Genomic DNA, 25,547 nt, shown 5'->3' with positions numbered 1-25,547 from the left:
TTTTCACGATTTTGCAGGAATTACTTTCAGGCTGTATACACCAACTGATTGTGTATTACAGTTGGATCAATTACAGCCTGATCAATCAGACTACATCCATGGCTAATTTAGCAAAGGGACAATTTTAGCTGGCTAGCTAGCCACCGGAAGACAACGACACAATGAGATGCAAATATTCTATTTTTTTTCTGTCAATGACTTGAAATGTCAAGTTTTAATGTCACGTGAAATGCCTTTCTTTCAATAATTTTTGCCTTTGTAATGATTGGTATGAAACCAAATCCAAATCCCTTGACACTTATTTTTGGTACAGCAGGACTATTCACAGTTGAGCTCATTCAGTTTAGCTCAATGCCAATTGGCTATTCATTTAGAAAAACTATTTTCAAGAGAGGCCAAATGCTCGCTGGCTTCCCTTGCTATTGAATTAAACGCTATGGGCGGCAACAATGTCATACTTTTTTGGGCCAGACAGCATCAGATACATGGGCTAAACATACTGAGACATACTCTGTTTCGCTTGCTCGGATGCTTTCTCCAGTGAGATACATTTAGCCAATTGTGAATTGAAAGAAAATTATTGAACACAGAGAGGAAAAAGACAAATCCTTTTATTTTGTTTATATTTTTTTATTGGTAAAATTTTCTGTGAAATCTGGCTTCCCTTGGCACCATGAATACACACCACAGCTTAAAAGCCCAATTTACCTTTGTTTGGTTAGGTCCAGCCATTGTTCATAAGAGATCAAGCTGATGGATCAGGTAGTAGTGTTGACGATAGGGGTTTGTACCAAAAACTATTGTTTGTTATCTCACACTGTCACATGTAATGAAAGTTGCGTATTTATCCCTGTTCAAGCAAGAGTTCATATTATCTTGACCAGGTCGCAGTTGTAAATGAGACCTTGTTTTCAACTGGCCTAGCTGGTTAAATAAAGGTGAAATAAAATTAAAAATAAAAACTATTTATGTGTTAGCAATAGTGCTTATTTACATTCATGCTTAGATTGAGTGATTCTTATGTTGGGTGTCTTATGTTAGGTGTTCATACAATTGTTCATAGAGAAACAACTAAATTGGATGTTCTGAGTCCATGTCAATACTTAAATGGAAGAATGGAATAAAACTAACAAATGTAGATTTTTGAGTGTAATTTCCTTTTAATTGCGCTTCTGGCCCTTTAATTGCCCATATAATGAGGAATGTGCCTTCTAATGAGCTGGTCTAGGTATGGTTCTGTACTGCTGCAAAGTTGGCAAAGTTTTCAATTAACAAATAAAAGATAGAAATTGTATACTTACTAATGATATACTTCTGCCAGGTAAGCCTACTTTGCAGTTAACATTTCAGTGAGAAGGTTTTGGGGAAAGTACTGGCTACACACAAAGTGATAATCAAACGTGTGCACCACACAGACAGACAGAGGCAATATTGTTGGATATAATTGGCAGATATTGTGGTAGGTTTGGCTTTTTAAGCCAATAGTCGTTAACCAGGTGTTGGATAATGTCAATGTTGCCTTGATTAAATAGTAGCTAGGAGCTTGCGGCGTCTGATACTTATGAGATTTGTTTATGACAGTTTGCAGAGGAAAATGTGAAAATTGCTATGTACTTTCAGAATTGTTTGGCAAGCTACTCGTAGGTGGGCTGCGAAAAAACTAGTAGCTCGCGATCGACCTGTTGGATACCCATACTGTTTACTGTTCAGTTTGAGAAGGAGAGTGCGAAGAGGAGGAGGACCGGAGGTCAACTTTGATAGCTTGCTACTAATATAATTGATTTTATTAAAAACAATACTTTTCTTGCCCATAATGTATTTTTCAGAGTTATTGACCTCACAATAACCCAGATTCTAGTAATTTACATTGTTGTGCTGAAAGTTGAAGCAGCAGCTGCGGCACAATCAATCTGAAGTTGACAGCTCATGGTGGTATAAGTAATTTAAACATTTTAATTTTAATGAGACTTTACTAATAACAAGAGGGCTTTGTGTTGGAGCCTGTTTCTTCCTATTTAAGAAATAAGACGTCGGCCTACCTGTTTGACAGACAGGCTGCTATATTCTTAGATGTGTCAGTCAATCTCTCCACCCACCATGCACTCTTGAAATATGCTACCTCTGTGCCAACGAAGGGCTGTTAAGTTAAAACCAAGGCTCTTCATTTTTTTTTTAAGTATTATTTATTTAAATAGGCAAGTCAGTTAAGAACAAATTCTTATTTACAATGATGGTTTAACCCCGGCCAAATCTGTACGACGCTGGGCCACTATAGGTCTCCCAATCACAGCCAGATGTGATACAGCCTGGATTCGAACCAGGCACTATAGATGGCACTGAGATGCAGTGCCTTAGACCGCTGCGCCACTCGGGAACGTAATTGAGGGAGTATGGGAGGGTATGCCATAGGTCTCCCTTTTACTTAAGAAAATGGCAAAAAGCACCAGCCTACCCCTTGCTATTTTAAGATTTTGCAGAAAATAAAACGCATCCGATTATATAAAGTGGTTAGGGTTAGGGTCTATAAAAACGCTTTGGTCTTTGATGCTTTATGTAAGAAACAAGCTGCAAAATAATTTGTTTCTTTGACATTGAGGCTTACTTTGCTTGGGAAGGAATCTAATTCTGTCACTACCAAATAATGAAGCTATTCACTTTCTGTACAATAGAAGATGTTGAAATCCAGACAGCTTTTAGGGAAACACTCTCATTGGGTCAATCCATGGAAAAAGAGTAGCCAGCTGTTGAAGCTTACATTTTTCAGTGTCGGTCGACCTACTCTGTCTGGGCTGATACGATGCGACAATAGATTCATGCAGTCTTTTTATTATAATGGAGATCTTTCCACCCCTACTCTTGTCCACGGTGATTTGCGAACTCGCAACTTTCTGGCCCTCAGCCCTGTGTGTTGTCGATATTTCTACGTTGCAATGTAATGCTTCCAGGACGATGAACAGTTTCTAAAATTGCATATCTAAGGCTCTGGTCTGTCGAAGAAGTGAGGGTAAACGGTAGACCTGTTCTCTGCTATCCACTTTGTTTTCATTATTATTTTGGGTATAGGAGAGCGTCACTTGTTTTCACTCCCTTATTACATTTACTGATAATTACTATACTATTTCCAGTCACCATTATGTTTGTTTATTTTTTTATATCTCGTTTTGAGGTCTATTTACATGGATCCTCAGGAGATTCTCAATTGTGCAAAAGCCTGTCCTGTCCTCGACTCCTCCATCCTCCTCTCCTCTGTGACCAGGAAACAGGTAAGTGTTTGTTGAGTGGTCGAGGAGAGTGTCAATTCGTTAATTAATAGGCGAACAGAGAAGTGGACTCCACTCCTGGATAGCCTCCTCTCGCCGAAGACACTCATGAGTATCCTTTCACCGGCTAGAGCGGAAGTTTTTTTCAAATCTGCCACCCCCCTTAGAATCAGCTGTTTCCTCTAAGGAGAAAATAATGCACATATTTAAAAACGATGTGCTACTTTTGCTTTTATCTACAAAATATCTTGCACAACTAGCTAAATTAGATATCACTTATATACTGTATTTTGTGATTCCTCCTCTGTAAACATCAACCCAATTTAGATTCTCCCCTCCTGTAGGCTAGTTAGGCCTATGTCCTATGTAACCATTTCCGGTTTCAGGCTATTTACGACGTTTCGGCCATTTTCTCTGGTCGAGAGGGCTGGACAGTATAGACAATGTTCTGCTGTTGCTGTATCTCTGTTTTTCTAGTGTTTTGGCATTCTGTCTTTGTAGCCGTTAAATCAAAAGAATATATACATATGTCACATGCTCCAAATACAACTGGTGTAGACTTTACTGTGAAATGTTTGCTTACGAGCCCTGCCTAACAATGCAGAGTTTAAAAATAATAATACAAATTAAATAGTAACACAAGAGAAACAAAATGAAATACACAAGAATGGGGCTATGTACAGGAAGTGCCAGTACCAGATCAATATGCTAATACGAGGTATTTGAGGTAGATATGTACATGAAGGCAGGGTACAGTGACTAGGCATCAGGAAAGATAATAATATGAGTAAAATAAAGAACAGAGTAGCAAGACCAAATTATGTGTGTGTGTGTGTGTGTGTGTGTGTGTGTGTGTGTGTGTGTGTGTGTGTGTGTGTGTGTGTGTGTGTGTGTGTGTGTGTGTGTGTGTGTGTGTGTGTGTGTGTGTGTGTGTGTGTGTGTGTGTGTGTGTGTGTGTATACAGTGCATTCGGAAAGTATTCATATCCCTTGACTTTTTCCACATTTTCGTACATTACAGCTTTATTCTAAAATTGTTTAAATTAATGTTTTTCCTCATCAAACAACACACAATACCCCATTACGATAAAGCGAAAACAGTTTTTTAGATATTTTTCCACATTTATGAAAATTTAAAAACGGAAATATCTTATTTACATACAGTGGGGAGAACAAGTATTTGATACACTGCCGATTTTGCAGGTTTTCCTACTTACAAAGCATGTAGAGGTCTGTAATTTTTATCATAGGTACACTTCAACTATGAGAGACGGAATCTAAAACGAAAATCCAGAAAATCACATTGTATGATTTTTAAGTAATTAATTTGCATTTTATTGCATGAAATAAGTATTTGATACATCAGAAAAGCAGAACTTAATATTTGGTACAGAAACCTTTGTTTGCAATTACAGAGATCATACGTTTCCTGTAGTTCTTGACTAGGTTTGCACACACTGCAGCAGGGATTTTGGCCCACTCCTCCCTACAGATCTTCTCCAGATCCTTCAGGTTTCGGGGCTGTCGCTGGGCAATACGGACTTTCAGCTCCCTCCAAAGATTTTCTATTGGGTTCAGGTCTGGAGACTGGCTAGGCCACTCCAGGACCTTGAGATGCTTCTTACGGAGCCACTCCTTAGTTGCCATGGCTGTGTGCTTCGTGTCGTTGTCATGCTGGAAGACCCAGCCACGACCCATCTTCAATGCTCTTACTGAGGGAAGGAGGTTGTTGGCCAAGATCTCGCGATACATGGCCCCATCCATCCTCCCCTCAATACGGTGCAGTCGTCCTGTCCCCTTTGCAGAAAAGCATCCCCAAAGAATGATGTTTCCACCTCCATGCTTCACGGTTGGGATGGTGTTCTTGGGGTTGTACTCATACTTCTTCTTCCTCCAAACACGGCGAGTGGAGTTAGACCAAAAAGCTCTATTTTTGTCTCATCAGACCACATGACCTTCTCCCATTCCTCCTCTGGATCATCCAGATGGTCATTGGCAAACTTCAGACAGGCCTGGACATGCACTGGCTTAAGCAGGGGGACCTTGCGTGCGCTGCAGGATTTTAATCCATGACGGCGTAGTGTGTTACTAATGGTTTTCTTTGAGACTGTGGTCCCAGCTCTCTTCAGGTCATTGACCAGGTCCTGCCGTGTAGTTCTGGGCTGATCCCTCACCTTCCTCATGATCATTGATGCCCCACGAGGTGAAATCTTGCATGGAGCCCCAGACCGAGGGTGATTGACCGTCATTTTGAACTTCTTCCATTTTCTAATAATTGCGCCAACAGTTGTTTCCTTCTCACCAAGCTGCTTGCCTATTGTCCTGTAGCCCATCCCAGCCTTGTGCAGGTCTACAATTTTATCCCTGATGTCCTTACACAGCTCTCTGGTCTTGGCCATTGTGGAGAGGTTGGAATCTGTTTGATTGTGTGTGGACAGGTGTCTTTTATACAGGTAACGAGTTCAAACAGGTGCAGTTAATACAGGTAATGAGTGGAGAACAGGAGGGCTTCTTAAAGAAAAACTAACAGGTCTGTGAGAGCCGGAATTCTTACTGGTTGGTAGGTGATCAAATACTTATGTCATGCAATAAAATGCAAATTAATTATTTAAAAATCATACAATGTGATTTTCTGGATTTTTGTTTTAGATTCCGTCTCTCACAGTTGAAGTGTACCTATGATAAAAATTACAGACCTCTACATGTTTTGTAAGTAGGAAAACCTGCAAAATCGGCAGTGTATCAAATACTTGTTCTCCCCACTGTAAGTATTCAGACCCTTTGCTATGAGACTCGAAATTTAGCTCAGGTGCGTCCTGTTTCCACTGATCATCCTTGAGATGTTTCTACAACTTGATGGAAGTCCACCTGTGGTAAATTCAATTGATTGGACACTATTTGGGAAGGCACACACCTCTCTATATAAGGTCCCACAGTTGACAGTGCATGTTAGAGCAAAAACCAAGCCATGAGGTGGAAGGAATTGTCCGTAGAGCTCCGATATATGATTGTGTTGAGGCACAGATCTGGGGAAGGGTACCAAAACATTTCTGCAGCAATGAAGGTCCCCAAGAACACAGTGGCCTCCATCATTCTTAAATGGAAGAAGTTTTGAACCACCAGACTCTAACTAGAGCTGGCGTCCCGGCCAAACTGAGAAATCGGGGGAGAAGGGCCTTGGTCAGTGAGGTGAACAAGAACCCAATGGTCACTATGACAGAGCTCCAGAGTTCCTCTGAGGAGATGGGAAAACCTCCCAGAAGGACAACCATCTCTGCAGCACTCCACCAATCAGGCCTTTATGGTAGAGTGGCCAGATAGAAGCCACTCCTCAATAAAAGGCACATGACAGCCCATGAGAAACAAGATTCTCTGCTCTGATGAAACCAAGATGGAACTCTTTGGCCTCAATACCAAGCGTCACGTCTGGAGGAAACATGGCACCATCCCTAAGGTGAAGCATGGTGGTGGCAGCATTATGCTGGGGAATGTTTTTCAGCGGCAAGGACTGGAAGACTAGTCAGGATTGAGGGAAAAATTACTCGAGGCTGAAACCACTGTCAAAGATGCTTCAACAAATTGCTGAGTAAAGGGTCTGAATACTTATGTAAATGGGATACTTCAGTTTATTATCAATACATTTTCAAAAATGTTTGCTTTGTCATTATGGGGTATTGTCTGTAGATTGATGAGGGGAAAAAAACAATAATACATTTTAGAATAAGGCTGTAAAGTAACAAAATGTGGAAAAAGTCAAGGGGTCTGAATACTTTCCAAATGCACTATATGTAGTATATGTAAATGTATTTTGGATTTGTGTGGGAATGTCAATGTAGTGTGTGTGAGTGTGTGTGTATACACGGTATATAGTCTAGTGAGTCTGCGTATGGTCAGTGCAGATAGTATGGGTACCATTAGTTTACTATTTAGCAGTCTAGCTACTTAGCAGTCTTATGACTTGGGGGTTGAAGCTGTCTCGGAGCCTGTTGGTCCGAGAGCCGATGCTACAGTACCATTTGCCGGATGGTAGCAGAGTGAACAGTCTATTCGTTGGGTGGCTGGTGTCTTTGTCGGGCTTTCCTCTGACACCACCTAATATAGAGGTCCTGGATGGCACGGAGCTCATCCCCAGTGATGTACTGGGCTGTTCACTCCACCTTTTGTAGTGCTTTACCATACTAAGCAGTCCAGATGCTCTCGATAGTGCAGCTGTTGGGGCGGTATGTGAATTGGAGTGGGTCTAGGGTGTCTGGGATGATGGTGGTGATATGTGTCATGACCAGCCTTTCAAAGCATTTCATAATTACAGATGTGAGTGCTATAGGGCGATAGTTATTTAGGCAGGTTACCTTGTAGCTCTTGGCAACAGGGACAATGGTGGTGCGTTGAAACATGTTAGGATTACAGACTGGGACAAGGGGAGATTGAAAATGTCAGTTAAGACACTTGCTAACTGGTCTGTGCATGCTTTGAGAATGCACCCTGTTATTCCGTCTGATTGTTAACCTTTTTAAACTTTTGCTCACATCGGCCACGGATAGTGAGATAACACAGTCATCTGGAAAAACAGGGGCTTTCACGCCATGCACAGTGTTATATTCCTTGAAGTGAGTATAACAGGCATTTTGCTCATTTGAGGGTTACCCTTTGTAATCTGTTATCGTCTGCAAGCCCTGCAACATACGACGAGCATCGGAGCCAGTGTAATAGGATTGCACCTTCTCCTACATTGTCCTTTTACATGTTTGATGTCTCGTTGGGGGTAGTAGTGGGCTTTCTTGTATGCATCCATGTCCTTGTCCCGTTCCTTGTAAGCAGTAGCTTCTAGCCTTTAGCCCAGTGAGGATGTTGCCTGTTATCCATGGTTTTTGGTTTGGATAGGTTCTTATAGTCACTGTGGGGATGACATTGTCTATATACGTATTGATGAAGCCCATGATTGTTGTGGTAAGTTCCTCAATGCTATCGGATGAATCCCGGAACATATCCCAGTCTGTACTAGCAAAACAGTCTTGTAGCCTTACGTCTGCTTCATCTGACCGCTTCCGTATTGAGCGAATGACTGGTGCTTACTGTTTAAGCTTTTGTTTGTAAACAGGAAGCAGGAGAATGGTGTCATTGGTCAGATTTGCCGAAAGGAGGACAACGGAGGGCCTTGTATGCGTTTCTGTGGGTACGATAAAAGTGGTCTAGAGTTTAAGCGCCCTTAGTGGCGCGGGAGACATGATGGTAGAAATGAGGTAGGATGGTTTTAAATCTCCCAGCGTTAAAGTCTCCGTCCACCAGAAACGCTGCCACTGGGTGAGCGGTATCTTGTTTGTTTATGGCTCCATACAGTTTGTTGAGTGCCAGAGTGGTGTTGGCTTGTGGAGGGATGTAGACAGCCGTGATAATTACGAATGAGAACTGTCTTTGAAGACAAAAAGGGTCTGCAGCTTACCATGAGGTATTCTATATCAGGTGAGCAAAAGCTAGAGATTTCCTTCCCACTTGAAGCTGCACACCAGTTGTTATTTATAAAAAAACACACTCCTCCTTTAGAATCCGGCGTCTGATCCTGCCGCTGCATGGAGAATCCACGGTGTACTACGTGCATAGCGTCATCTTCCAGCCACATTTCAGTAAGACATATAATATTTCAGCTTTTCAAGTCTCACTAATAGCAGACTCTCAAACTAAGCTCTTCCATCTTGTTCTCGAGTGACTGAACATTTGCCAATAGAACAGAGGGGAGCCCCATTTCTCTTCGCCTCAATTTCACCAGGATTCCACCTCGTCTCCTGCGTCTAATGCCTGCAGCGTTTCGGTAGCCCATTGAACAAATTAATAAGGTCCGGTATGAACAGTGGAACAGCTGAGTCGGAGTTGAAGTCATATTTAAAGTCGAAATTGAGGTTAGTAGCTGTCGATCTGATGTCCAGAGTGCTTGGCGGTCATATGTGATAATAGTATGAACTTTCTGTGCAAAAAAAGTAAAGATAAACATGATAAATGTCACTAAATAGCTAAGTTGGGTTGGAACTTGTAACATGTCACCCTTCTCCGTCGGCTTCACCTTTTTGTTAGGCTGCTGTTTTTGTGGACTAGTCTTTCGTATTCGCTAGTCATTTTTGTTAGGTTGCTACAGTAAGTATCCTAGTCTTTGTAGCCTATTGCCCTGTCTGCTTGTCTATACAAAAATGTTTTAACCTTTATTTAACTAGGCAAGTCAGTTAAGAACAAATTCGTATCTACATGGACGGCCTACCAAAAGGCAAAAGGCCTCATGCGGGGACGGGGGCTGGGATTAAAAATAAAAATAAATAAAAATAAAAATATAGGTCAAAACACACATCACGACAAGAGAGACAACACAACAATACATAGAGACTCAAGACGACAACATAGCATGGCAGCAACACATGACAACACAGTATGGTAGCAACACAACATGACAACAACATGGTAGCAACACAACATGGCAGCAGCACAACATGGTAGCAGCACAAAACATGGTACAAACATTATTGGGCACAGAGAAAAGCACAAAGGGCAAGAAGGTAGAGACAACAATATATCACGCAAAGCAGCCACAACTGTCCGTAAGAGTGTCCATGATTGAGACTTTGAATGAATAGATTGAGATAAAACTGTCCAGTTTGAGTGTTTGTTGCAGCTCTTTCCAGTTGCTAGCTGCAGCGAACTGAAAAGAGGAGTGACCCAGGGATGTGTGTGCTTTGGGGACCTTTAACAGAATGTGGCTGGCAGAACGGGTGTTGTATGTGGAGAATGAAGGCTGCAGTAGATATCTGAGATAGGAGGGAGTGAGGCCTAAGAGGGCTTTATAAATGAGCATCAACCAGTGGGTCTTGCGTCGGGTATACAGAGATCACTAGTTTACAGAAGAATATAGAGTGCAGTGATGTGTCCTATAAGGAACATTGGTGGCAAATTTGATGGCCAAATGGTAAAGAACATCTAGCCGCTCGAGAGCACCCATACCTGATCTATAAATTATGTCTCCATAATCTAGCATGGGTAGGATGGTCATCTGAATCAGTGTTAGTTTGGCAGCTGGGGTGAAAGAGGAGCAATTACGATAGAGGAAACCAAGTCTAGATTTAACTTCAGCCTGCAGCTTTGATATGTGCTGAGAGAAGCACAGTGTACCGTCTAGCCATACTCCCAAGTACTTGTATGAGGTGACTACCTCAAGCTCTAAACCCTCAGAGGTAGTAATCACATCTGTGGGGAGAGGGGCATTCTTCTTATCAAACCACATGACCTTTGTTTTGGAGGTATTCAGAACAAGGTTAAGGGCAGAGAAAGCTTGTTAAACACTAAGAAAGCTTCGTTGTAGAGCATTTAACACAAAATCCTGGGGAGGGGCCAGCTGAGTATAAGACTGTTTAATCTGCATATATGTAGATGAGAGAGCTTCCTACTGCCTGAGCTGTGTTGTTGATGTAAGTTGAGAAGAGCGTGGGGCCTAGGATCGAGCCTTGGGGTACACCCTTGTTGACAGGCAGTGGCTGAGACAGCAGATGTTCTGACTTTATACACTGCACTCTTTGAGAGAGGTAGTTAGCAAACTTGACCTTCAACTATTTATTTTGCCTTGAATACCTAGACAGAAAATGTATACATGTCTTCACTATCATGTTTGCACTGTGGGCTTACAAGCACTGTAAGTAAAACCATAATATTTCTTCACGCTTCTCTGTCTGCTGTTCAACTCTGTGCCCCCAACTAACTAGGCTGCTGGGTCTGTTATTCGTTAGAGTATTAATTGATTAAAAATAACAAATAGTTGTTGAAAAAATAAATAAGAGAAAAGAGTGCTGGTTAATTTCATATGGTTTATTTAATAGATCACTGAAACAGCTGTGTTTTTCTGTCAACCCTGACACAAACAGAAACTACTATAGGAAATGTACATCACTGACTGACAAACACACAAGCAGACTGACAACCCTAGGTCTCCTTCCCTCTCTCATAATCATACAGTACAGGTGTTCTAGGGGTAGAAATGTGAGAACATGTATCCATCGTTTGTGTCCTAATTGGCTCCCACTTTCCTATATAGTGCACTACTTTTGACCAAGGTTCATAGGGCTCTGGTCAAAAGTAGTGCACTATATAAGGAATAGGGTGCCATTTGGGACACACTTCTACTCAGGGACGCAGTGCAAAAATCCCCATTCTAATGCTTCATAGCTTCATCAAACGTTGTGCACAGACACCTTTTATAACTATATTATTTGACATTCCTCTTTACCTTCATTTGCATATGAGACCACAACCTCTACTAACTCCATCCAAGCAACATCACATCATGCATTGCATCTTTTAACAATGGATCTATTGGCAGTACAACAGGGATTTCCAACACATTGAGCCCATTGGTTCAAGTCATTTGACTGGCTGTCAGTATTATTACATCAAACAACACTGATCTAAAGCAGTGGTGGCTGGTGCCACTTTAAAACCGACGACAGGCCCATTGTAATGGCTGGAATGGAATACATGGAAAGGTAACTTTCCATTCCAATCTATGAGCCATCCTCCCCTCAACAGCCACCGCTGACCTAAATAAATATTTTGGCCATTAGACCTTCAGATAAGGGGCTAGCTATGATGGAGACAGACACCCATAGGACTCTGGTCAAAAGTACAGCACTATATAGGGAATCGGTCGTTTTTTGGAAACCAAACCAAAGCCTGGCTGGGTGTGAGGCCTTGAGTTGCGTCCATATTAACTACCCACTGGGCACACATGTTAGTTCAACATCTAATTTTGATTTACATTTGGTAAATTCAACGTGAAATCAACAACAAAATGTCACCAGGTCATTGGATTTAGATTAAAAGTTGGATGAAAAAAATCTAAAATGTCTTTACGCTGATGACTTTTTTTCCAAATCAAATCAGTTTTCCACGTTGATTCAAACAACATCGATTCAACTAGTTTATGCCCAGTGGGTACTGTTTATGCTGTTTACTGCGGTATCTATCTACAGACAATGTAACTGAACTAGTCTGGTTTATTGTCACCATACATTTACAGCATTTTCAATACATCTTCAGTGTTTGTCTAATATAACAATACTCAGGGTGACTTATGTATCATTAGATCAATTAATCAATAGCTGACAATCAATTGCTCCTTTGCTGACTTATATGCACCACCTCAAAATGTCTGTTACAATAAGTGAAAAAGAAAGTTGTCAGCTATTGAGCCACCATGATGGAACCTCTGCATGACCTCTATGTCTGCATCCCAAACTGCACCCTATTCCCTATATAGTGCACTTTGGGGCCCTGGCAAAAAGTAGTGCACTTTAAAGGGAATAGGGTGCCATTTGGCACATACACTTTGTCTATCCCTCCCCTCTAAACATCAAACAGAACTCCTGGACTGCTACTATGTTTGGCACTAATGTAACTCCATATTGGACTCCTTAAAAAGCCAGTCAGTAAGTGAGATGGCACAATCTCAGTTTAATAGCTAGCCTAAAAACCCAGTGCAATTATTCCTAGGTAAGAGCTAAACAGCCAATCCCCACAACCACTGAAGTCTCTAATTTCTACAACCTCCTCCCTTTTCTCTGGCTGTGATTGGTTCCAACCAGGATTTCTGGAAAAGCGGGGAATGTTGGGAAAGTTACTGGAATTTTGGAAACCTAACAAGGTGCCTAAATAACCCACTGTCTTTAGCACTGATCCTAGACCAGTCCAACCACATATTTACCAAACACTGTCCACCAAGGGTTCTAACCTGCTGCAATAAGAGTTGATTCTAGACCAGGCTACTATTACAGACAGACATAAGTAAACATGTAGAACACAAATAGAAAGAAGGACAACTAGGATAAATACAATCATTCTGTACATGGCTGCTATACAAAATCGTTCACCCTGTTTGTTTGTTGGTGTTTACACTCAATTGCTTTAATACAGTAGAAACTGGATCACAATAATTTTGGCAACAACAACAAAGACATGGGATGTGTCCCACATTGCACCTTATTCCCAATATAGTGCACTACTTTGACCAGGGCACTACCGGCCCCGGTTGAAAGTAGTGCACTATACAGGGAATGGTATGCCATTTGAAACACATAGAGAAGAAGAGAAACACCGGCATAGAAGAGAAAGTATTTAAAACGGTTCAGAAATCAATGCAATTAGCATTAAGACTGGGACTCCCCACCCGCCCACTCCTAACCCCTCCCAGCACCCACACTCCACCTCACTGTGAACCAACACCCCCCATACAAACATCAACTATAATATTAACCTAAAGGGAGATTGATAGTAGAGATAGAGTGTGTGAGCGTCATAGGATGCTTCCTAAATGGCACCCCGTTCCCTATATAGTGCACTACTTTTGACTGGTCAAAAGTAGTGCACTATATAGGGAACAGGATGCTATTTGGCACTTGAGAGAGTTCAATATTAAAAGCAATGACCATCTGTTCTCAGTGAAGGGCATTGGGGTTAGGCAAATAATTGTAAGACTCAACAGTAACTTAATCATTATTACTTTAGGCTGGCTGGCTACTGAATACATGTAGTGTGTGCTTTCTGTCAAATATAGGCTGGTTTATATGTATATAGCACAACACACAATCACATATTTCCCTGTTTTTGTGTTTAACACATTATTGATCAAAATACCAACACATACATACATACATACAGTACGGCATTACAAATTGGAGCAACAGTAAGTAAACACTGTTTTCAGAACGTTAGAGTGATTCTGAGAAAATAAGAAACACAGGCTTGCTTCCCAAATGGCACCCTATTCCCAATATCAAATAAAAAACACAGATTTGCAGATGTTATCTAAGGTGCAGCGAAATACTTGTTTATCAAGTGCACTATGTTTGACCAGAGCCCTATAGGCCCTGGTCAAAATAGAGCACTATACGAGGAATAGGGTGCCATTTTGGACACAACCCACAGTGAACCACCACCACCAGTATTGATTGTTCAGTCACTTTATGAACAACACTTGGCCAAAGGTGGTTTGGTGGACTGTACATAGTTAATGTATACACTGCTAAATCGCAGCAAAGACAAAAGCAGCCTAGAAGCAGATCTGGGTTTCAATTACTTGAAAAATCAATGTAAAATAAATCTGTGCCTGTTTAAACTTTCCTTGCTTAATAAACCAATAGAAAAGTCCCAAAACGCCAAACCCTGCCCACCTGTCACTCCAGACAGACTCAAGCAATCCCTTAAAGTTTTTGAAAAGATTGTTAAAGTATTTGATCCCAGGTCTGCCAAAAAGTCCTAACACTGTATATTGCAGCTCCAGCTGGAGATATGTACTCAGTACTGACACTTAGCTAAACAACATGATCACTGACTGAAGTAACTCTACTGACCACAGAAAGAAACAGACCAGGACATATCAGCCATGGTGAATTACCATAGGCCCCAGGTCCATAGGTCCCCAGGGTACCCCAAATCAGAGGGAGAGAGTATTTGCATTTGTATCCAGAATAACTCCAAGTCAACAATTGGAGGCAAGTTTCTTTCCCTAGTTTGTTCGTGGTTGTCCTCTCTTTCTCTCTCCCTGTCACTCTCTGTGTGTCTGTCGGCAGTTACCTTGGCCAACCCTGATATGTGTAAAATCGCTTATTCTCGTCATAGTCCTGGCTGAGGAGGGGTGGAGCCACAGTAGGGGGTGGGAGGGGCATGTTAATTGACATGCCTTCTGGCCCCTCCCTTCAGCCGCAGGAGATGACAGTAAAGCGTTTAGAGATACAGGACATGTTGTGGAGCACGATTCCCAGGAGAAAGAGTAGGACGCAGGCTACCAGGATCACTGTACACACCCCGGACCACGTGGAGCCCTTCCCCCCTCCACCACCACCTCCCCCGACTCCCCTTCTCTCTGTCTCCTCCAGGCCTTCGAGACTCATCCCCAGACCCAGGGGCTGCAACTCAGGCATAGCCACCACCGCCACATCCACCTTCTGCTGCCCACTGCCACCTGGCAAGAACCGGCAGCCCAGTTCGCCGGGTAACAGTGCCCTTTCCTTGGCGACAGGCATGGGCAGCATGTAGCAGCCGTTGCTAGGCAGGCGGATAAAGACCGGCGTGTGCTCGGAGGCGTGCGGAATGGCGATAACGGTGATGATGTCGGGGTCGTCGGGGAGCTGGGAGACGGAAAAGCCGGCGGGGAGTTTGGTGACGCCGCGGCACCAGGGGCATCGGATCTCTTTCTGGCTGGACCTCATCTGGGTCAGGCACACGGAGCAGCACGTGTGTCTGCAGTCCAGCAGCTTGGGCCTCCGCCGCGGGCTGTAGTAGTTAAAACAGATCTGACACTCCAAGATGGAGTCCTGCGAGAGAGACAGAGTCTCCATTTTGTTATGGATTGTTATTATGGGTCCTTGATAGCCTGGTTGAGCAGACTGACCGTTGCGCTCACGTTTCGTTTCACTTACTATGAACAGAATAGGCTGGTTTCACAAGGCTAGTTTCAAAAGGAGGCGAGAACGAGAACTCTTATCCTATTGCGTAAACAAATGGAAAGGTGCTGGGAACCCTTTGTTGTAAAAGGCTGGTGTTTTGGTGTACTGCAACACAAACCAGGATGACAAAGAAGAACAGTCTCTTATTATTTGACTGTATTAGCAGAAAGCCAAATGGTATCAAGATCCTCTACAAGGGGCTTGAATCCTCCTCAGAGCAAAGCTGCGCTGTTTAAGTATGTAGCCTCTCCTGTGCTCTCCTCTCTGTGCTCTGCTCTGCGTCCCTCCGTGTGTGTCCTTCCACCCACCCGCCGTCTCAGTGTCGGTGTGATGTCACAGGACGATCAAGGTCACATGGTGGTTCATCTGTGAAACAAGAGAGAAGACAGCAGCATTAATGGGCTGAAGAGGACCACGAGTCAGAGAGGGTTCAGATGTTAATCATCAGTTGTTAGAGCAGCTTACCGATCAATGTACCTGTACACAGCCAATCTGTAAATAGCACACCCAACTACCTCCTCCCCATATTGTTATTTATCTTCTTGCTCTTTTGCACCCCAGTATCTCTACTTGCACATCATCATCTGCACATCTATCACTCCAGTGTTAATGCTAAATTGTAATTATTTCGCCTCTATGGCCTATTTATTGCCTTACCTCCCTAATCTTCTACATTTGGTCAACTGTACATAGATTTTTCTATTGTGTTATTGACTGTACGTTTGTTTATGTGTGTTGTTTTTGTCGCACTGCTTTGCTTTATCTTGGCCAGGTCGCAGTTGTAAATGAGAACTTGTTCTCAACTGGCCTACCTTGTGAAATAAAAAAAATCAAAGCGTGTGTGTTTAGAAGTGGCATCACTTCTAACAGCAGGAGCATGTTGGCTTTGTGTGTGTCCCAAATAGCACCCTATTCCAAATATAGTGCACTGCTTTTGACCAGAGACTTGGGAAATGGGGAATAGGGTGCCATTTAGTAGGCAGCCTTTGTCTCCCTCATTTCCCCCTGGGCTGCGCGCCACACACACACACACACTCAAACAGACACACACACACAACACTGGGTGAATTGTGATCGGGACTCCCAATCACGGCTGGTTGTGATACAGACTTGATTCAAGCCAGTCTGGATTCAAACCAGGGTGATGTAGTGATGCAGTGCCTTTGACCACTGCGCCACCCGGAGCCCCAAGTGATTCATTCCATGTCATTTCAGCAAGCCATGACACCCACCACCTCAGATTGTTCTGAAATCGTTCCTGTACTTAGAAACAGGTAAGATTGGCATTTCTGAAACATTATTTTGTTTCAATTTGAAATGATTTCAGGGATATATAGATAATTGATTGCACCCAAATTGCCCATTTTAATTTACAGGATTCAGATAATATTAAATAAATATAGTACCCAACATCCGATTTGGAACAAACTTCATCCTACCAATGAGTAAGGGATGAGGAATAAAAATATTTGTCAAAAAGCAACCCACAGATCCCCCACGCCCCACGGCAATCCCACCTCAACAACCAGTATACAGTATCAGTTCTCAATACTTGACAAGTATTATAAAGATGCAGTTTGGAGCATTGTTTCTTTATACTATGTAATGTATTCCCTGTGAATCTGATGTTTTTTCCCCACTGTTCAGAGAAATTAGTAATTGAAGTCGTCTGCATTATTTACCATAAAGAAGTGTGGAAGTATCAGATTTTGATCACTAGATGCCGCTGTTGCTGCTATACCACCACTTTTTCATCCATTTTGTTTGGGCTCTTAAGTGTTTATTAAACAGATCACAACATTTCTTTGCAACTTTGGATTGAAAACCAATAGATTTTGCTCATGGTGTAAATAAATGGTGTGGTCATCCTCACAATTCAAGCCAGTCCTCCATGAAAGCAAATTAGTTTGTCCTTCTCTTAGCAGCCTGCTTTCATGGAGGACTTGAAATGTGAGGGTGAAGGAAATGTTGTGATCTGTTTAATACCCCATTAGTTTGCACAGCCTCTGTGAAAGTTTGTTTTGGTTTTTCTTACTCACAAACTTCATCTTGCATAATCATATCAGCCATGTTAGTTAATCCATGTACATTTGCAGATGATTAGGTTCTGTCAAAATATTGCTGTTAAAATGCTAATAAGGATCTCTTCCTACGCTTTATTTTCCTGTGAGTTGGGAGTGTGAAATGAGGTTTGGACTCAAAGTAAATTGAGATTTTTCTTTCCTCTTCCATCTCTAAGCCTTATAGGGACACTGTAGCTTGTACGGTATTGGCCACATGTCTTAGTAACTGAGGTAGTGTCTACACTTGACCCTTACATGCAACTTCTGCTATCAGAAAACAAATATTGCATTGAAAAGAAGGGTCTAGACGCACAAACGTCGCTTTGTGGTCTGATTGTGTTCAGATCTGACTGACCACTTCATGAGATGGTCAGGGATGCATTGTGTGCGGACTTCTCCTCAGTCTGGACACAATCAGGCTACCGAAAGCACATACAGTGGGAGACTTCATCAGCACTCCTCCTCCCACAAGTCTCCAGAAAACTTGTGGTTTGGGACCGAGAGGTACCTTTTCATTATAACGTTGGAGGAAATACGTTCCTATCGTGTGAGGAATGAAAACCTACAGGATGGTAGCTGTCCAAGAACGAGGTTGGAGAGCTCTACAGTCATGTCAACAGTATTGCCAAGTTAGATCTTGTCAAGTTAAACCCCTCAGCTCTTACACCTGTTTGTTCCCACGTTGTAATGGACTTGCAGCCATTGTGAAGACGTCCATGTGAAAATAAAAAAAAAGTTGTGTCCCAAATGGCATCCCATTACCTATAGGCCCTGTTCAAAAGTAGTGCACTAGTTAGGGAATAGGGTGCCATTTGGGATACAAAGGTGTCTGACTCGTTAGGTTGCTAAATCCATTGTTAACACAACCCATTTGGAGTGGTTAGCATCCCCCCCCCTCTTATCCTCTCTCCCTCAATCCCTTCCCAGGCAAAAAAGTTGGTCCTGACGCGATACCCGCTTCTCTCCTCACTATCCGCGTGACCTAGTTTCTCTAAATCATTCTGCGTTCTCTACCACCATGTCAAAGTCAAGTCAAATGCAGAAAAATCTGTAATTTTAAAGTTGAAGGGGATGAGAGAGAGGGCGGAGAGACTGATGGAGAAGAAGAGGGAGAGAAGAGGCAGATGAAGAGAGAAAGATGAAGAGAGCCCTGCCTTTGAGGGGTAAGACAACCAGGGGTATTAGTAAAAACCCTTCCTAAAATAAGGATTAGCTTTGATCTGGCAGAAATTCTTTGTGATTCAATATTCCCATACACCCACTATTCCACTCTTCTCTCCTTACCTCCTTCATCCACATCCCTCTCCCCTCTATTCTCTGTTATTTACCCTCTCACTCGCTCCCTTTCTCTGACATTATAGTTCTGTGACTCATTTTCCCATTACACCTAGTGTGGGAGAGAACACACCTCACTGACACTGAGCAGAAATATAGTAGCTATGACAAATCTAATTCCTAAACATCCTCTAGAAAACCCTCAAAAGCAACAGTGAATGAATTTGAAAAAGTCTTAATATAAGCCAAGGTTTGGTCCATCATATCATATGACTGTGCAAGGAAGGGAATATTATTTAGTAATGATGGTGAGTGCCCTACTCGTGCCCCCTGGCCCCTCTTCACAGCCCTTCTGGCCCCTGGGACCATCTGAAAGGACAGACACACTCCCTCAGCTGAGAGGGGTTGTAACACACAAACACACTCTCTGTCCCTCCAGTCTCCCCTGTCTCGCTCCACAGCAAGGACAATCAGCAGAGGGAAGAAAGTTCACTCCTCCTCACTGACAGCTGCTGAAAATAAGCAGGGACACACACACATTCTCAAAAATGATAAACTTGTTGGAGCAAGTCAGAGAGGGTGAGGAATGTAGCAGGGGAGGAAGACAAAAGAAGAGAGGAGGGGAAGGAAAAAGAAACCCAGGTTAACACCTTTTACCTTCAGAAACAGAGGACCAAGTTTGAGTCCAATATGGCACACCATGTCCCTATTTCCCTTATTCGTCAAATACTTCGTAAACAACAGGTGTAGACTAACAGTGAAACGCTTACTTACGGGCCCTCCTGACAATGCAGAGAGAAAGAAAATTGAGAAATAGAAAAGTAAAACACGTAATAATGAATACAAGATGAATAACAATAACTTAGCTATATACGCAGGGTACCAGTACTGAGTTGATGTGCATGGGTACGAGGTAATTGAGGTAGATAAGTACATATAACTAGGAATAAAGTGACAGATAATAAACAGTAACAGCAGCGCATGTGATGAGACAAAAAACGGTGCAAAAAAGGACTATCAATGCAGATGGTTAAAGAGTTAACCAAATAGCTACCCAGACTAACTATACTGAACAGAAATATAAAGGCAACATGCAACAATTTCAAGATTTTACTGAGTTACAGTTCATATAAGGAAATCAGTCAGTTTAAATAAATTCCTTAGGCACTTATCTATGGATTTCACATGACAGGGCAGGGGCACAGCCATGGGTGGGCCTGGGAGGGCATAGGCCCACCCACTTGGGAGCCAGGCCCAGTCAATCAGAATGAGTTTTTACCCACAAAAGAGCTTTATTACAGACATAAATGCTCCTCAGTTTCCTCAGTTGTCTGGTCTCATACGATCCTGCAGGTGAATAAGCCAGATGTGAAGGTCCTGGGCTGGCGTGGTTACACATGGTCTGCGGTTTTTAGTCCGGTTGGATGTAATGCCAAATTCTCTAAAATGACGCTCGGCTTATGGTAAAGAATTTTACTTTCAATTATCTGGCAACAGCTCTGGTGGACATTCCTGCAGTCAGCATTACAATTGCACGCTCTCACAAACTTGAGACATCGGTGGCATTGTGTTGTGTAACAAAACTGCACATTTTAGAGTGGCCTTTTATTTTCCTCAGCATAAGGTGTACCTCTGTAATGTTCATGCTGTTTAATTAGCCTCTTGATATGCCACACCTGTCTGGTGGATGGATTATCTTGGCAAAGTAAAAATCCTCACTAACATAAATGCAGAACATTTGAGAGAAATATGTTTTTTGTGTGTATGGAAATATTCTGGGATCTTTTATTTCAGCTCATAAAACATGGGACCAACACTTTATATTTTGTTCAGTATATTTAGCAGTCTTATGGCTTGGGGGTAAAAGCTGGTGTGAACGACTTAACACAGGTACTAAGAAAAAAAACTCTAGCAGAGAGTCAAACTCTTACTCTCTGTACATTGAAACTAGGAGGTTAGTTGACATTACAAGGCATGAGGCTAGGTCTAGGACAAACCCTTGACTGAGTTATCAAGTACTTTTACGCTCCACACTCACTCCTATGTTAATCCTCCACTCAACAATTAATCTCAATTACACTCCATTTTTCTTACACACCGCAAGTTAAAGCACACAGGCGAACAGAGAAGACGCATCGAAGGAGGCATCTCGATTCTGAAAAGTGTATGTGTGTTTGTGTGTGTCCAGGACAGATGGAATCCCTGATAGAGGCCTGTGCAGCAGACCGCTGTAGGACACATTATGCCAATTTCCAGCTTGAGGAGCCAGTCTCCATCAGCACACACACACACGCGCACACAGAGTCCCCATCAGCAGTACGAGAGCCTACCAGGCATCGGTACTATCTGGGCTCTGGCCCACACACCCACATGAGTGTGACCAACACATACACACTCCACTACCTCTGGGATACATCAGTGAAACAGCTGAAGAGGCGGAGGTGTGTGTGTGTGTGTGTGTGTGTGTGTGTGTGTGTGTGTGTGTGTGTGTGTGTGTGTGTGTGTGTGTGTGTGTGTGTGTGTGTGTGTGTGTGTGTGTGTGTGTGTGTGTGTGTGTGTGTGTGTGTGTCCTGGAGAGGGAAGTGATCATAAATCTCTTGAGGAGCTTGCATCTCCTCCAACGCCAATATTTGACAAGTTTCTTGGCTACCTTTCCTTTTGAACACACCCGGGTGGAAAACTGGACAGACTAGATACAACAATAGAGCCATACTTATTAATTGAATGTCTCAGCTGGCAAAATTTCCATAGAAATTTCCATCGAAAATTGAGAAATAATGTGGCGTTAATCATTTGAGAAAGTGGTCTTTCTGAGGATAAACAATGTTATCATAACTGTGCTGTCCATACAAAGGAAGTGCCTACCTTGTAAATGTATAAACACTGTAGTGTTTTTGCGGAATTTACTGTAGTATTTACTGTAGTGTTTTTGTGGACTAAAGACAGCAATTCATGTATTGTTTAGTGTTGTGTTGTGTAGTGGCTTTGCTGGCATGCATAAAACTTAATTTATTTTGCTCCAACAAGACTTACATGCTAAAATCGGCAATGTTCTACACATGATCGAGGGATAGGAGTGTGTATTATAGTATTCTACAGTGTACTACAATATTATATAGTCAGTACTACACATGATTGAGGGATAATATAGTGTGTACTATAACTTCTTCTTAATAGGGGGCGCTATTTTCACTTTGGGAAAAAATCGTGCCCAAATTAAACGGCCTCGTACTCTGTTCTAGATCATACAATATGCATATTATTATTACTATTGGATAGAAAACACTCTGAAGTTTCTAAAACTGTTTGAATTATATCTGTGAGTAAAACAGAACTCATTTGGCAGCAAACTTCCAAACAGGAAGTGAAAATTCTGAAAATGGGGCTCTGTGTCAGGGCCTGCCTATTCAAACGCCTTATATTTATGGATCTGTGTGCACTTCATACGCCTTCCACTAGATGTCAACAGGCAGTAGAATGTTGAATGGGGTGTCTAGCTTGATGTGAGACCGAATGAGAGCTTTTGGAGTGACAGGTCCGCCTTATTGGCAGTATTCAACTGCGCACCAGGGAACCCCACATTGTCTTCTCAAATGCGTTAGGTATACACGACGAAATGCTCCGGCTCTGACTTTATTTTATACATATGAGAAAAACATCATAAAGATGGATTTTCAACCGAGTTTGACCAGTTTATTCGACGTTTATTGTGAATTTTGGAATTTTTCGTTCCATGCGCCAAGAGTTCTTGGACATGTGCGCTCCACAATGCTAGCCAAAGTTGCTAATTCGACAGAAGAAATGGACATTCTAAAACAAAACAACGATTTATTCTGGAACTATGTCTCCTTGCACTACATTCTGATGGAAGATCATCAAAGGTAAGAGAATATTTATGATGTTATTTCGTATTTTTGTGGTTTATGTTGGCTCCAACAAGGCGGAGAATTGCTGGGCGCTGTCTCACAATATTGCATGCTGTACGTTGTACTAAAGTTATTTTTTTAAATCTAACACAGCGGTTGCATTAAGAACCAGTGTATCTTTCATTTGCTGTACAACATGTATTTTTTAGTAAAGTTTATGATGAGTTTTTTGGTTAGATTACGTGACTGTCCAAAATTTCTCCGGACAATTTGGTGCATTATGGCTACGTATTCACAATGTAAAACCACGATTTGTAGCTCTAAATATGCTCATTTTCGAACAAAACATAAATGTATTGTATAACATGATGAAGTTGTTCAAAGGTTAGTGATTAATTTTATCTCTATTTGTGGGTTTTGTGAAAGCTATGTTGGCGGTGAATAAATGGCGTTGTGTGTTTGGCTATTGTGGTGAGCTAATATAAATATACAGTGGGGAGAACAAGTATTTGATACACTGACAATTTTGCAGGTTTTCCTACTTACAAAGCATGTAGAGGTCTGTAATTTTTATCATAGGTACACTTCAACTGTGAGAGAAGGAATCTAAAACAAAAATCCAGAAAATCACATTGTATGATTTTTAAGTAATTAATTTGCATTTTATTGCATGACATAAGTATTTGATACATCAGAAAAGCAGAACTGAATATTTGGTACAGAAACCTTAGTTTGCAATTACAGAGATCATACGTTTCCTGTAGTTCTTGACCAGGTTTGCACACACTGCAGCAGGGATTTTGGCCCACTCCTCCATACAGACCTTCTCCAGATCCTTCAGGTTTCGGGGCTGTCGCTGGGCAATACGGACTTTCGGCTCCCTCCAAAGATTTTCTATTGGGTTCAGGTCTGGAGACTGGCTAGGCCACTCCAGGACCTTGAGATGCTTCTTACGGAGCCACTCCTTAGTTGCCCTGGCTGTGTGTTTCGGGTCGTTGTCATGCTGGAAGACCCAGCCACGACCCATCTTCAATGCTCTTACTGAGGGAAGGAGGTTGTTGGTCAAGATCTCGCGATACATGGCCCCGTCCATCCTCCCCTCAATACGGTGCAGTCGTCCTGTCCCCTTTGCAGAAAAGCATCCCCAAAGAATGATGTTTCCACCTCCATGCTTCACGGTTGGCATGGTGTTCTTGGGGTTGTACTCATCCTTCTTCTTCCTCCAAACACGGCGAGTGGAGTTTAGACCAAAAAGCTCTATTTTTGTCTCATCAGACCACATGACCTTCTCCCATTCCTCCTCTGGATCATCCAGATGGTCATTGGCAAACTTCAGACGGGCCTGGACATGCGCTGGCTTGAGCAGGGGGACCTTGCGTGCACTGCAGGATTTTAATCCATGACGGCGTAGTGTGTTACTAATGGTTTTCTTTGAGACTGTGGTCCCAGCTCTCTTCAGGTCATTGACCAGGTCCTGCCGTGTAGTTCTGGGCTGATCCCTCACATTCCTCATGATCATTGATGCCCCACGAGGTGAGATCTTGCATGGAGCCCCAGACCGAGGGTGATTGACCGTCATCTTGAACTTCTTCCATTTTCTAATAATTGTGCCAACAGTTGTTGCCTTCTCACCAAGCTGCTTGGCTATTGTCCTGTAGCCCATCCCAGCCTTGTACAGGTCTACAATTTATCCCTGATGTCCTTACACAGCTCTCTGGTCTTGGCCATTGTGGAGAGGTTGGAGTCTGTTTGATTGAGTGTGTGGACAGGTGTCTTTTATACAGGTAACGAGTTCAAACAGGTGCAGTTAATACAGGTAATGAGTGGAGAACAGGAGGGCTTCTTAAAGAAAAACTAACAGGTCTGTGAGAGCCGGAATTCTTACTGGTTGGTAGGTGATCAAATACTTATGTCATGCAATAAAATGCAAATTAATTACTTAAAAATCATACAATGTGATTTTCTGGATTTTTGTTTTAGATTCCGTCTCTCACAGTTGAAGTGTACCTATGATAAAAATGACAGACCTCTACATGCTTTGTAAGTAGGAAAACCTGCAAAATCGGCAGTGTATCAAATACTTGTTCTCCCCACTGTATGCATGCGGTCTCCATAACCATGGGAACATTGTCTTTAACAGGTGCATAGCCGTTGGATTGAATCCGGCCTTAATGTTGTTAACTCAATGTGAAATAATAAGAAGCTTATATCCACCTATCCAGGTTTAGTATTCTTTGCTTGATGTCAGTCGTGGCTTGCAAGCAAACAAGATAAATATTATAGTAATATCTAACCAGATTCAACTGATCAGCTCTCCGTCCTGTCACCCTGTAGGACTGTCTTAGGTGTCTCACAGTACGGACATTGCAATTTATTGCCCTGGCCACATCTGCAGTCCTCATGCCTCCTTGCAGCATGCCTAAGGCACATTCACGCAGATGAGCAGGGACCCTGGGCATAGAAAGGCCTCTTTAGTGTCCTAAGTTTTCATAACTGTGACCTTAATTGCCTACTGTCTGTAAGCTGTTAGTGTCTTAACGACCGTTCCACAGGTGCATGTTCATTATATACAGTATTTATAGATCATTGAACAAGCATGGGAAACAGTGTTTAA

At 42.3% G+C, this 25,547-nt stretch overlaps 1 protein-coding gene across 1 annotated transcript in view; it reads right to left on the bottom strand.

Annotated features, from left to right (window-relative positions):
• Nucleotides 1-11,083: 11,083 nt before the first annotated feature.
• Nucleotides 11,084-25,547, bottom strand: part of LOC139532039 (E3 ubiquitin-protein ligase RNF152-like) — a 110,903-nt gene continuing 96,439 nt past the window's right edge. Inside the window, exon 2 of the mRNA XM_071329150.1 lies at nucleotides 11,084-16,095. Within this exon, the coding sequence (XP_071185251.1) occupies nucleotides 14,980-15,621 (642 nt within the window). The 5' untranslated portion in view covers nucleotides 15,622-16,095 and the 3' untranslated portion in view covers nucleotides 11,084-14,979. The remainder of the gene's footprint in view (nucleotides 16,096-25,547) is intronic.

The sequence above is a fragment of the Salvelinus alpinus genome, chromosome 10 (genome assembly GCF_045679555.1).
Source record: "Salvelinus alpinus chromosome 10, SLU_Salpinus.1, whole genome shotgun sequence".
In the NCBI taxonomy this organism is placed as follows: Eukaryota; Metazoa; Chordata; class Actinopteri; order Salmoniformes; family Salmonidae; genus Salvelinus; species Salvelinus alpinus.
The sequence above is the reverse complement of the archived record's forward strand: the minus strand, read 5'-3'. Positions and strand labels throughout refer to the sequence as shown.